Source organism: Parus major, chromosome 8 (genome assembly GCF_001522545.3).
Source record: "Parus major isolate Abel chromosome 8, Parus_major1.1, whole genome shotgun sequence".
NCBI lineage: Eukaryota > Metazoa > Chordata > Aves > Passeriformes > Paridae > Parus > Parus major.
In genome coordinates this window covers 19420994-19434539 of record NC_031777.1, presented here as the reverse complement: position 1 = coordinate 19434539, position 13546 = coordinate 19420994, and the positions used below count along the sequence as shown (strand labels likewise).

The window sequence follows — 13546 nt, the reverse complement described above, 5'->3', positions numbered from 1 at the left end:
GTTTCCCAATGATCAAAGACATCTCATTAGGTCTGAAGTATTTTTGTAAAACTAATTACTAGCAGGAGTACCATGAAATGCCTGAAAACGACAAAAAATTAAGGTCTGTTTCTCAGCAGTTTTTGGTTGAGAAGACACATGACTGTGCATTTCAATTTTTTTGGGCTAAAAACCCCCATCTCATCCAGCAAAATACACAAGTCTCATAGAACATTCCACTATGAAAGTGCTACAGAAAAAAACAATGGAAAAACCCCTGCAAACTTACCCATTTTTTTGTAGTACTCCTCCCAGGCCTTGGTATAGTCAACCTGCCCTGCTGGTGCTGGATTTGGCTGATCTCCTGAATTACATTAAAAATAGTTAAACTAAAATTACTGGGATTTGTTTCACACATAATCCGAATAATCAACTGAAATTTTCAGTAACAGTCCCACATGACATGACTCAAATCTGACACTACAAACCTTCCTGGTACAAGCTACTACAATTAGAAACTACTAGTAAAAAAGACATGTTTTCAAGATTCAGGAAGTGCATACCACTAGCAATACAAAATACTGAAATTCAAGTGGTAAGCCTCAGCCAGGCACAAAAATTAAAGTAACACAACTAAACACCACAACTGTAATTGTTCTAAACCCACTGGAAATGATGCAACCATTTAAGCAAATGACAATCAACAGCTTAGCTCATTACATTTTTATTTATGACAGCTCTGTGTAGTCATTAAGTCAGCCCACATTGCAACAGAATTCTCTTTGGAGTATATTCCAAGATAAATACATTACCCTTGTTACTGCTGAAATTAAGAAAAGCAATATTGAAGGCCATAAGCAATAGTTTTTCAAGAAAAGCAGCTACTTAAAATAAATTTGTTGACATACAAGGACAACAATAAAAAATTATAGGGCATTTACACCTCTTGCAATGAGAAATATGTCCATTTCACTCAGTATCTACCTTGTCCATTAGTTTGGGTTGTAGCTGGTCCACCAGGAGGGGCTGCAGGTGGTGGCTGTGCTTGCTGCTGATAATAGTGAGCATAATAAGCTGCCCACGCTGCTGAATTGGGATCTGTTCCTGGCTTACCTAAGAAAACAACGTAAGCATTTAGAATAGTACTACTATGGACAGAATGCTGTCCTCAATTAATCCTGCCCTACGCATTCTTATTTTCCTCCAAGGAAAAATCCATCTAAACAAAATATCCATGTACATCCTTTAACTTTTCTAGCATAAACTTTTGATCAGATTTCAGACCAACGTACTGTACAAAGTATACTTTCATAGAGCTGGTGAGATAAAATAGTTTTAGAACCTTTACTAACAATGCCACTTATTAATCTTACATGTGATAAACAGACACAGATTTTTCAAGTTAAACAGTCATGTTAATAAATGGTAGCAGTAATGAATCATTCTAGCACCAAACGATTTCAGTGGTTTTACTTTTGTTAGAACCTCACGCTAATGACACTGGCACCGGTGGAGGAGGCATGCCAAATACATATTTCTGAAACAGAAGAATACAAGACTTACTAGGTATTTGCAATGCTTGTCAGTTAAACTTTAAGGTAACAGTAAAATAGAGAAACATACAGCATTTTAAGAACCTGAATCCCCATACACGGCTATTAAGCATCACTGTTTACTTACAGCTTTTTAGTATAAAAAATAATAGAAACAGCTGCATCTTCTGCATCTATCTCCATGGTTCCTTATTTTTACCTACATCTAGGTAGGCCAATGATGCTGCTTCCTAGGGTTTTATTTCTCTGTTTCTCACATTTAGCCTCTAGGAATGGCTTATTCTTGCTGAATCACAGACTGATTATATTACCAGACTGGCAATCCACAATACCTGAAAATCTACTATTAGAGAACATAATATGTTTTACACAACCAGCATATATTTGCAAACAGCATTTGTAGTCTTAAAGAATAAAAGTATCTGCAAAGAAATGCAGCCAAGTGAGGAGAGAATTTTACAAAAGGACATGGAAACAATTGATACTTTAGAGTAACTATACACAGGAATGGAAATGCAATCCTCCCTGAACACAGAACAGGTAAGCCAGTGAGCAGTGGAAGAAATCCCCTGAAAAAGGCATTCAAGAAACCCAAAACAACAAATTAATGCTGAATAAAATCCTGTGACGAAAGTCAGATGTAACCACTTCAAATGCATACAGAAAAAAATACTAACACAATACTTTCTGTTTTAAATTAAACTGCTTCTATTAACAATAGTGGATTTTTACTAACACATCGTATATTCTAAGGTTACCTGCAAACACCAAATAAGCCATTGCTCAGTTCCCCCGCCCCTCCTTCTCCTTAGCTACTTCTCTAGAGTAGAAGAACAGAGCTGGTTTCATTAAATTTCCAAAGAAATCTGACTGTAGTAACTAGCTCCATTTTCACATGACAAGGGCAAGCATGATTATGAAGAAAGCACCTCTGAAAAAAGTACTAAAACCTAACTAAAAACTAACCATTTGCTACACTGGAATGAGTAACTAAGTGGAAACTGTAGAAAATTCATCCAAAGAAATGCTGAACAAAAGAAACACCAACCTCAACTGCGCATATGAGAACTTCCATTAGATTTTTAAGAGAAGTATTTATCAAAAAAACAGTTACAGAATCATCAAGATGCCATCAAGGGAGTATTTTCCATTTTTTCTCATTTTTCTCATTTTTCCTCACACAGCCTTTATGTAGACAAATAACTCCATAAAAATAAAAAAGGTGGTGGGAAAAAGGCTGTAACATTTTAGCACTGGTTTTGCATTAAGTACTTTTGCTATGCTGAGACTAAGTCACTTTGACCTATTATATTTCTAAATTATGCCAGCATGATTACATGCAGAGCTACCTTGTGCAGAAGTTTGGGAACTAAAACCAGCAACAGTTCTTTGCAAAGACATAACGTGACATACATAGAGGCCCCTGGAAACTATGGCAGGAACAGCAGCTATCATAAAATATGTGTCATTTATAACAAAAATAAATTGGGATCTTTTGGCTCAAGTTCTGAGGAAGCTGCACCTCAAACAAATGAGGTACAACAGACTCAAGCATCTAGTCTTACCATGCCTTCTGTGGCTGATGTTCCATTTTCCCATATCTTCCAGTCCAAATAAGGATGTAAACTTAACAAAAAGCAGGATACTACAACTTTGGAAGCTGTAATTAAGTAAGAACTCCCTGTCTCGACAATGATAAATAAAACGAAGATTCTACAATGATGGGTTTCAGAAGAAAATACAAAACACTTACATGGAAAAGCTCAAAACCCTAACTAGTTTTACTGTATTAGCAGCAATTCACCAAGATTTTAGCCCTCAAAATGGACTCAACAAAATACACTGGTGCATCACACTTTTAAAAGTAATTATAATAGAACAAAGCCTAGAAACATCATAGCATTAACTGCAAAAAGACAAATCAGTAAAGACTTTTCAAAATGAAATACAAAGTGATTTACTATTAGAGAAAGAAAAGACATCCTTATAAAGAACTTTATGCAAAAACATCAATTTTAAGAAAATGGAATTGCACAAAATCAGTGAACCAGAAAGTATCATAAAGACTGATGCAGTATCAGTAACATCTGTAAAAAAGCATACTCCAACCGTAACAGTTAAAATTCAACATTTCACAAGCCACACATGGAAAGTGCAAAACATAAAGTAAACTGACAATCAGTGAAAAAAAGCCAGAAAAACAGGAGCTTTTCAGTTTTGTGAGAGTAACACAAGTGAATGGTACATTGCATACTTGTAAGGACAGAATTGATGTAGTTGAAGCATACCACCACTACAGTACAGCTGTGCATTTCTTACCTGGGTCTGGTGGGTTTGGTGGCTGCCAGTGTGGGTAAGCATTTCCCCATCCCTGTGGAGCATATGGAGCTGGAGGACCACTATAAAAGATCAGATCATACACACAGAGTGAAAGGCAGTCCCAAGGCCACCCCATACAGAAGTCAGCTGAAGCAATACTTACTGAGGTGCAGGACCAGGAGGGCCTGGGTTATAAGGAGCTGGATTATATGGTCCCATGGGAGCACCAGGACCCGGTGGCCCAGGAGGTCCATGGGGGCCAGGAACAACACCATGAGGACCATGGGGAACAGGTGGACCCAATGGATTCACTGGACCCTGTAACAAGGGTAGCATAGAGAAGAAAATACACCCTGAAGTTCTCCACTTTTCAGCATTTTAGAAGCATTTATCTGAACATTCAAAGAACATCTAAAAGATTTGACTGGCTTTAAAGACAGTTTGCTGCAGAAAACAGGCTATTTAAAGTTTGATTAGACTTAGAGCTAATTAAAGGCAGCTGCAGCAGTAACAGCAAATAAAACACTACATTTATTTCAATTCCTTCGTGAGGAAGGCAAAGATTTTACAAAAAACCCACTGATTTTTCCACAAGTTGCACTGAAGTTCCCACACTCTAACAAGTGTGGAATAACAAGTTTTAAAATAAATCAATACATCTAAATCTAAGCCTGCTTGTAAGATTAGGCAGAAAAGGCCTCTAGTAAATTTGATTACATGCACACGCACGCCAACACAAAAGCGCAGGGAAATTGAAGGTGTAACCTGGATTAGAACTTTACCTCTGACATCTTTGAACTTATAAATTTTTTCATATACACAAAATTGGCATTCTCAAGAACACACCATATGATGTTGAAGACATCAACTGCTTCCACTTCAAGATTTTGCTGTATTACTTTAAATCCAGATTACTATTACTACCAATTTATTATCTGATTAAATTTATCTGGGAAGTGAAAGGAAAGAGAAATCTCCACAAAGGAGAATTGCTTTCGGGTCTGTTTAGCTCTAATAGTAAACAAAGAAGCAGTTATCCACTCACTCCAATCTTTTCTTCTATAAGTTGTCGTGCATAATCTATCTGCTGGGGTGTTCCACGGATAGTAAACATCTTCATGTTTGGATCCGCATTAGGTGGAGGATTTCTCTGAAGTTCTATTCTAGCACCAGACTGTTGGCTTATACTTTTAATAGTTTCACCACCTACAATGCAATATAGAGTTTTTATGACGTGCATCATAGCAAAAAATACTGATTCACATCGGAGAAAGTAACTGCATGGAAACCAAAAAGACATGAAAAGGCACCTATTCTTATGAGCCTTTCAAGAACATTCTAACAACTCAAATAAAATATCTTCAGTGTAGTATAGAGGTTTAATGGCAATTAACTAGTAAAATAGATTCTTTTAAGATGACAAAAATGTCACTCAGAAACAGCAGCAAAGAATTCCTACAATCTTGTCTGTATTTTTCATTTACGTTAACATTTAATAGTAGACATTAATAACAACAGACACACATGTTTATCAGTAAATAGGAACTTAGAACTCAACCTCCCTATATAGGGGCAAGAAAGCCCAAATGACAAAAAAGCCCCACAGAGGCTGACAAGGTAGTTAAGTCCACAATTTCTTGCAGCGCACCAAAGCCAGAAAGCCAAACTCCCTGAACTAGCTCCTACTCTCACAGGATCCAGAGAAGTAACATGTACCATTAGTAGATATGAAGTCTTCAAAACAGGGTACATTAGGCAATAAAAATTTTTAAAAGATCACAGAAGCACAGAAGTATTCTGAGTTGGAAGGTACCACAAGGATCATGGAGCCCAACTCTTAAGTGAAAGGCCCATATAGAGACTGAACATAAAACCTCAGCATTATTAACATCATGCTCAATACACATCTCTGTAGCACGGCATTTGTCCTAACAGAAAAGCTGAACTGTTTTTAAAGTAACATACAGATATACATATATTAGCTATATTGCCTTTTCCAATGATTAATCCAGTTTTGCCAGTAGGGACAATAAAATTGAACTCCTGTAATCCACCAGGAGGCCCCATGTTCCAGTTGCCTTGGCCTCTACCCCTTCCTCGACCACCAGGTCCTGGTCCACCAGGGTTACCAGCCTACAAAGAAGCAACAACAAATAAGCATTTTCTATAAAACTACCATAAACAAATAATGCAAACAGGTTATATGACATCATTGTTAAGAAAAAACTGATTCACTACTCAGACAATTTTGCTAGTTAAAGCAGTACCTTTTATGGAAGACCTAAATTACATTCTAAGAAATGCTCTGTACAATTCTGCATAGAAAATATCAAGGAGGAAAGTATATAGAAGCAAGAAGAAAATTTCACACATACAAAGATGTGATTTCTGTCTGCCTTCTATAAATGCAGTAGTGGGGCTCATCTAACAATAAGCTTTTAAAGACTGATTTACAACCAAAAGCAAGAGCATTATCAGCTATTAACACAAAACAGAAGCAGCAGCTCTAAAACCGGCCACATCAAGAAATGCCATGACTTTGCATCAATATGGTCACTTGCAAAACTGTAACTGGAAAAGTAAACATTCATATTGCAGACCAAACTTTGAAGTAGATTCAAGTGGCACAATTATTTTCTTTAGTTACACACACACTTTTTGAAAACTCTGGACCTTTTCAAAAGGCGGGCAGGATATTTTTAACACTGAACAACGTTACCCAACCTGAACACTGCGAAGGAGATCTGTAATAATTTCTGCAGCATGCTGACATCTGTCAGGAGGCCCTGTGATCTGGGCTATTCTATCTGGAGTTGTTCCATCATCTGGAATAAAAATGAACTATTCCAGTATATGCAATTCAGTAGATTTACATTTAAGTCACAGAAACTTATGAACGTGTTACAAACCTGGCTTAAATTGGATCCTAACACCAGCATCATTCTGGATCTTTTTAATCATCTCTCCATTTCTTCCAATAACAATACCTACAGCAAATCGTGGTATAGGAACCTAAAAGAAACCCAAAAACCAAACAAGTTGTTGATGACACAGATATTCCTAAAAAATCTACACAATGAAAGGGTTAGAATTAGAATTGTAAACTAGGGCAAGACCAATACCACTTCAGACCTTTTCAAGGATGAATTTTTTAGTATCAAGTCACAAGCCTAGCACATACTGGACTAAACCACTGAAAAAAAAATGATTCTATGCTTTAGAAGTTCTCATAGTGGTTGCAATTACAGTGAATTTTATGTTTCTTAGAATAAAAAAAAAAGAAAAAAAAAAAAAGAATTTAGAGAGTGTCATAGATGCAGATTCTAGCAGACAAAGCCTTAAAGCCTCTCCCCTGATGATCAGAACAATTACTAGCTTGTGACTTGCAATAACAGCTGGACTTAAGTTCTGTAAAGGTTGAACTCCAATTTCAATCATGTTGTATCATTATATACTTGGCCATAAAATTTACTTATTTGATAAAAACCTCCAGCTACTTTAAATTGTTCGTAACCGTGGGCAATGTAAAGTGAATGCTGTCCATCATTTAGTATCATAAATTCAGCAATGATCAAATAATACTTACATGCCACAATCACTTTTGAAATCTGATTAAAAGCTGTCAGTGGTATTACCCAACTTAACATTTTATTAACATCTCAAAATACAGTAAACAAGTTTTTCAACCATGCTTACGTCTATCCCTTCATTTCCTCCTATTCTTGACCCATATTCGTTGCGCACCTCTCTAAAGCCACCTTGATCACGAATTAACTCCAGCACCATTTCCTTGGCTTGCTAAAAGAAGAACGAAAGTTTGTTTAGGTACCGCAACATCAGAACAGATTTGAAAATGCTCTGAATTGGGATGCACTCCTTACCTGAACTTTATAAGGGTCTCCAGTTATCCTAAGGGGCTTGTCTGCACCAGTGTTCTGCGGACCATCTTGAATCATGACCATTTTGACACCTGCCCGCTCCTATTTGACAAAAGGGAGGTCAATACTCACTCAAATCCAGATTCAGTACTACCATATTTAAAAGAAGATACATATATACCTGTAATTGTTTAATTGTCTCTCCACCTTTCCCAATAACTAATCCTGCTTTACTTGCTGGAATCATAATTTCTTGGACTGCATTTCCAGGTCCATCACCATGATGAAATCCAGGTGCAGGTCTTCCCTTTTCAACTATCTGATCAAGTAATCTTTTTGCTGACCTGTGAAAGAAAATACATATTTATAAATACTTATTCCCACAAGTATCACTTGCCCACAATTATGCTGCTTGGCAATTTTTTTAATTTGAAAAGTTTCTGAAAAAGAATTATGCTTGCTATCACTAAGAAATATGAAGCAATCCCAATCAATCTGCAAAAGTAACTTGAGAAACTAACTGCAAAATAATAAAAACACCCCAATACTGGAATACAAATGGTGTTCCTTTACCGAACATATTTAATGAAGTCACCTCCTCAAGGGTCCCTAAATATAGTTAAACTCATCAAAGCTTAACTAAGAACTAAAAACTAACTATTTGCCGCTTGATTCAGCATGCAAAATAATGACATTTGTATCTGTAACCACTAGCGCAACAGTGGACAAAAGCAAGTATATATTCAGATGTGTCAGGTCAGCTGCCATCAGAGTAAAATCATGATGACAGTCCTGACATCAGTTAAAACAAACTTACTGAACAGATTCAGGTGTTCCAGTTAGCATACATGATCTTTCTGGCAGGCCTCCACTGTCTGCAGTCATAAAATAAAAACAACTTATCAGTAGTGTTAAGTCAGAAAAAGATTATGAAATTAATCATAATACACAAACTATGGGATTTTCATATCCAATGAAACAGAATAATCAGTATAACAATTGCATTGCTTTAGCCCAACATAGTCGTGATTAGCACAAAAAAATGAACCTATATCTTAAATGAAGGCTCAGGCAATGAGAAGCAACGAATAATCTTCTAGACTTCCTACCAACCACCCCCCATTCCCCCCTAACAGACAAGTTAAACCCCCCCACAAATAGTTACCAGGTGCAATCTGTATTTTACAGCCAGACTCCTGCTGTATGCGTGAGATCTGTTCTCCACCTCTGCCAATTACTTGGAGGAAAAAAATACAGAAAGATTATTTGTATTAACAGCATCTGCTAACATCCCCCACTATACTACAAGAGCACACTCATACTACTTACTGAATCCAACCATCCCATCTGGAACTTTGTACTCCTCTGTCATCACAGACCTACAGCCAATGTTAAAAAAAAGACATGACCATCCAGAGACCAAACCATATATCCTCCCATTAAACTAAAGCAAGCTACTGCCCCACAATCACCCTAGCTTACTTGCCTCCCATTAAGTTTAAAAGTCATTATGCAAGCAGTGTTATACATAAGCTGACAACACACAGCAACGACACAAAAGGTTCAAGTGTCATACAAATCAGTTGAAAGTTTTCCTTCATCCTTCTTTATTAACAGATGTGCAGTACAGAAAAGGCTGCTATAGCATTTTAAGTTTCATCTGTATATCTATCAAAGCATGCTGGAAATTTTGGTATGTCAGAACTGTCCAAATAAGAGTAGTAGTTGGATATGTTTGTTTAGGCAAGAAATGAGTGAAGAGAACAATGAAGTTGAGTAATACTCGGAATTATTTTGTTTTTAGGCCATTCAACTTTGCTTTTTGTTTACAAGATGGCATCACCCCTTTTTTCTTCGTATTTGGTTCCAGCTTCTAGCAATGCTACCTGCTGAAGTAGTAAAAACCAGACAACAGGTTTTCTTTTTATTAAACTCTATCCACAGCCCAGACTATGGAGAAAGAGAGAGAGAGCAATGTAGGTAGATGGTAAGTGTATAACTTGGGACTTGCTAAAGGCTAAATTTCAACAGATCACACTAAGACAGAAAAAATGCTTCATATGTTGATACCACTTTTCCAGAAAATCTGCTTGAAACTATTTCAATAAGAATTTTATGTAAGATTTAGTGTAACTCTTACCTTTGCTGCTGATGCATCGGTGGTAGCTGATTTCCAAAAGCTATAAACAAACATTTTTAAAATTAAATTCAAACAAGTAGTATAGTTTACAACTAAGCTTCTCCTTTGATAACAAAACTCAACTGTATCAAATTTCTGTCCAAGGTCACTTTTAAGAAGTGTTATCAAAAGGTTTAAAAATGATAAAGACTCTGAACTGTTGCTACCACCACTGTCAGTTTTACCAAGCAGACTCCCACTACTTCAACAAATTAAGACATGAACCCCCAGCCATTTTTTGTATCTTACTTATTCAAGTGTCACCTACCAGAACACTTTCAAACTGTTGTTCTGACAATGTTACACTTGTTTAGGTTTTTTTGGCAACAAAATAAAAATTACTTACAGTCATTCTGGGGAGCAACTTTCTTAGCATCTGGTTGATCTGCAAAATTAAGATTTTTTAAATTTTTTTTGCCAAGAAATTCAGGAAGTGTTTAAACCTTTTTAGTGTGAATTGTAAATTTCCAGTGTATTTTAGCCCCCTTTTTTTTTCCTTTCTTTCTTTTTTCTCCTCCAATTTCAGGGAGTTGATCATCTGAATAAAAGAAAGAATCTCACGAACACTCAGCACTTGGTTAGTATAGCTGAAAAGATGTTAGGTTTTTCCATGTATCTATTCAGTTTAACAAAAGGCAGCTTTCAGAACGCACTGTATGTAGATAGCTCACAGATACCCAGTCACTGAAACTCAACTAAGACAAGGAACAAAGTTGAGCTTTGTTGGCTGCTCAAGCTAATGATGCTTCTATAGTAAAAAAGAAAAAAAAAAATCAAATCCATATAAAAATCAACAATAATTAAAAAAATTAATTCTGACAATGACCACGAACTAGACCAAACATCTGAAAATACAACAGTATCATATGGCAATTCAATCTCAATCGGAATGTTGATATGAAATCCCTATCCAAATATCAAGCAATTCATAAGATAAAAAAAAAAAAGAAAAAAAAAAGAGCAGATTCAAAGCAACTACATCACTTCTGTCCAAATCCTTTCTGTACAGTAGAAATAAAATGCATCATGAACCTATATCTGAAAAAGTAATACTTCAGATGCTTCCTTCCCACCCCAAAATAAAGGCTATATGAACCACCATAATTTATGTGCAGCAAAAACTCAGTCACATATTCCAAGAAATATTTGTGTCAATCCAGAAAGATCCACTAGTTTATGTCATGTTTACATACTAAACACAGGTAATAAATAAAAATTCCTGCCTTTAAAAGGAGAGGGCATTCCCTCCCAGTGTGTTGTACTGCTCGGACTTGTCCAAGAGCCATCTACACATAAAATAAAAAGAATACATTACATATATCATCTGAAGCATCATTAGCTCATTTTTGTATATTAAAAACCTCACCTTAAATAGAAAAAAACCCTTTACTGTAGGACACAAGAATTCCTGCTATAAAGCCTTATTTACATCTTGTAGACTGAGTTTCAATCCTCTTAAAGGAAAAAAAAGACATTTCTCTTTTGTGAGACCTATGACAACATTTCAGCAAGCTCAAAGATTTCTTCCTGTAATTTAGCTAGGATTTTGTGTGTATATTAACTATATCAAACCCTGTTAAGTTCAATGCGGGTACTCCATAACAGAAAGAAGACAACACACACACATTTCAGGAGAAAGCTTTACTGCAGTATAAGGCAAATCCAAAAAGCTGCAACAAGTCAAAAGACTTAAGTATGATCTTATCAGGGTTCCCACATGCTATAGGCTGAACTATGAGATGACCAAAAGGTGTCCTCAATGTAGAAAATTTACTTTCCTGTGTTTTATTTTTTTCAAGTCCTATGCTTTTACAATGAAACACATAAATACTTTTATTAGAGACAGTGCAGTAATAAAGTTACCAAAACAATCCAGCTTCAGGAGCACTTCCTGCTCTAATTATAATGTACGAGTTGTAACCAATCCCACGAAACCACAAAAGACTTAAACGACACCTGCATAAGCATTTTGCAACCTGAATAATTCTATCATTTTCCCCAGCATGCATTTTTCTATTTGTAGCACTTAAACCACATTTAAAATACTGTAAAATAGGCTTACATTCACCTCAGGTTAGAGCACAACACTTTTAAAATTTTCCCACTAAACTGAAAATGAAAAAATATGTCGTGATCTATGAGGGGAACAAAATGTTTTAGTGCTCTGTTATGGGAAAAAAAAATTAATCCACAAACAAAAGCACCACCTGCAACATTTCTGGCGCAGTGGCCATACTCTACAAAAATAAATGCAGAAGGAACGAGTGCGTACCTCCATCCTCAAGAGGTCTTTTCTGCCCTCCATAACCGTAGTCGTTTGAATTCATTGCTGTGCCAGCATCTCCTCCAATTTTCGCTGCAATCTAAACAAAAGGCATTTATGAGCAAAGAAAAAGAATAATCAATTCTGCCCATGTTTATTCCACATCTAAAAGATATCAGGGATTTAAACAATACGCATTAAAACGACCCCAAAGAATTAAATAAAAGGACAAAAACAGTTTTGCTCATAAAGGTTTTCTTCAATGTTTTAGAGACTTGTGCTAATCCTTCAACAGTAGAGCCTCCTAAATATTCCTCGCCTACTGAAAAAAAGCCCAACGAGAACTCGGCCTTTAAACACCAAAACCTTTTTCCTAAACAGGGATTTTCTTTCTCTACGCGCTCTTCGCGAAACAATGTGGTATCTCACGGTAGGGCCTCAGCGGTCAATTTCAACAACCGCCTATACTGGGCCTTCAAATACTGCCAAAACCGCGACCGCTTATTAACAGACAAGGCGAACGTTTCGCCTGAGAAACGATGAAAACATCGCCCGTGGTGCAGCAACTGCGGGATAAAGAGCTTCCGCAAGGGCCGCCCTCGCTCCGCAGGCCGCGGCGCTGCCCAACCGGTCCGAGCAGGCTGCGGGCGCCGCAGGCGCCACAACACGGCCCGCGCCGCGGAGCCGCCGCCCTGCTGTCCCTCCGCCGGGCCGGGCCCGATAACGCGCCGCTACTCGCCCGCCGAGATTTCGCCTCCCCGCCGTCCGGGAAAGACCCCGCGGTGTCACTTCTCTCACCGCCTAATCCCCTCGGGCCGATCCCGTTCGCGGCCGATGGCGGAGCTTGGCCACAAATACCTCGCGGCCCAGGGCGGGCAGGTGGCGCAAAGGGGGCGTGGGGACGGGACAAAGCTCCCCGCAATACACGCACACTGGCGGAGGGCCCCCCATCTCCACTGCCGAGTGCGCAGCGCCCTCACTGTTCCCGTGGCTCCGAGACCACGGCCTCCAGGCCCCAGGACCCCATTGATTCGATAGAGGCACGCACACACACACAGACACACACCTGCCTAGCTCTCTGCAGCGCGTCTTTAAAGGCATCGTTCACTCCTCCAGCCCCGCCGCCACCTCCCCCGGGCGCGCCCGCGGCAGGAGGGGGCACCGTGGAATAATCCGCCATGGCCGCCCCGGCGCCGTTCCGGCCGCTGCCGCTGTCTGCCAAGAAAGAGAGAAAATGGCGGCGGGCGCGCGCCTTTCACATTCCTGCGCGGCATCGTGCTCGGGGGGAGCGCCCCGAAACCTCGCGAGATCTCGAGCGGGATTTCATTGAGGGCGCCAGAGAACGGCGGAGAAGCCTCGCGGCGTTTCTCTCGGC

At 38.4% G+C, this 13546-nt stretch overlaps 1 protein-coding gene across 18 annotated transcripts in view; it reads right to left on the bottom strand.

Moving 5' to 3' along the window:
- FUBP1 (far upstream element binding protein 1) overlaps positions 1-13456 on the bottom strand; it is a 34371-nt gene extending 20915 nt beyond the window's left edge. For 11 of the 18 annotated variants that reach the window (XR_001523071.3, XR_001523067.3, XR_001523070.3 and 8 more), the window contains exons 1-19: positions 13238-13449; positions 12181-12271; positions 11132-11194; positions 10255-10293; positions 9870-9909; positions 9059-9108; positions 8895-8966; positions 8547-8604; positions 7911-8073; positions 7733-7831; positions 7548-7649; positions 6761-6863; positions 6576-6676; positions 5843-5984; positions 4897-5057; positions 4015-4169; positions 3852-3931; positions 964-1092; positions 269-343 (exon numbers count right to left, since the gene is read on the bottom strand). Coding sequence is in view for 7 of the 18 variants with exons in the window: in XM_015635974.3 (XP_015491460.1) it covers positions 269-343; positions 964-1092; positions 3852-3931; positions 4015-4169; positions 4897-5057; positions 5843-5984; positions 6576-6676; positions 6761-6863; positions 7548-7649; positions 7733-7831; positions 7911-8073; positions 8547-8604; positions 8895-8966; positions 9059-9108; positions 9870-9909; positions 10255-10293; positions 11132-11194; positions 12181-12271; positions 13238-13351 (1837 nt within the window). In the remaining 11 variants the exon portion in view is untranslated. Of the gene's footprint in view, positions 1-268; positions 344-963; positions 1093-3851; positions 3932-4014; positions 4170-4896; positions 5058-5842; positions 5985-6575; positions 6677-6760; positions 6864-7547; positions 7650-7732; positions 7832-7910; positions 8074-8546; positions 8605-8894; positions 8967-9058; positions 9109-9869; positions 9910-10254; positions 10294-11131; positions 11195-12180; positions 12272-13237 lie in introns of all 18 variants that reach the window. The other 7 variants (XR_004498441.1, XM_033516288.1, XR_004498442.1 and 4 more) reach the window with 5 other exon arrangements.
- Positions 13457-13546: the final 90 nt, after the last annotated feature.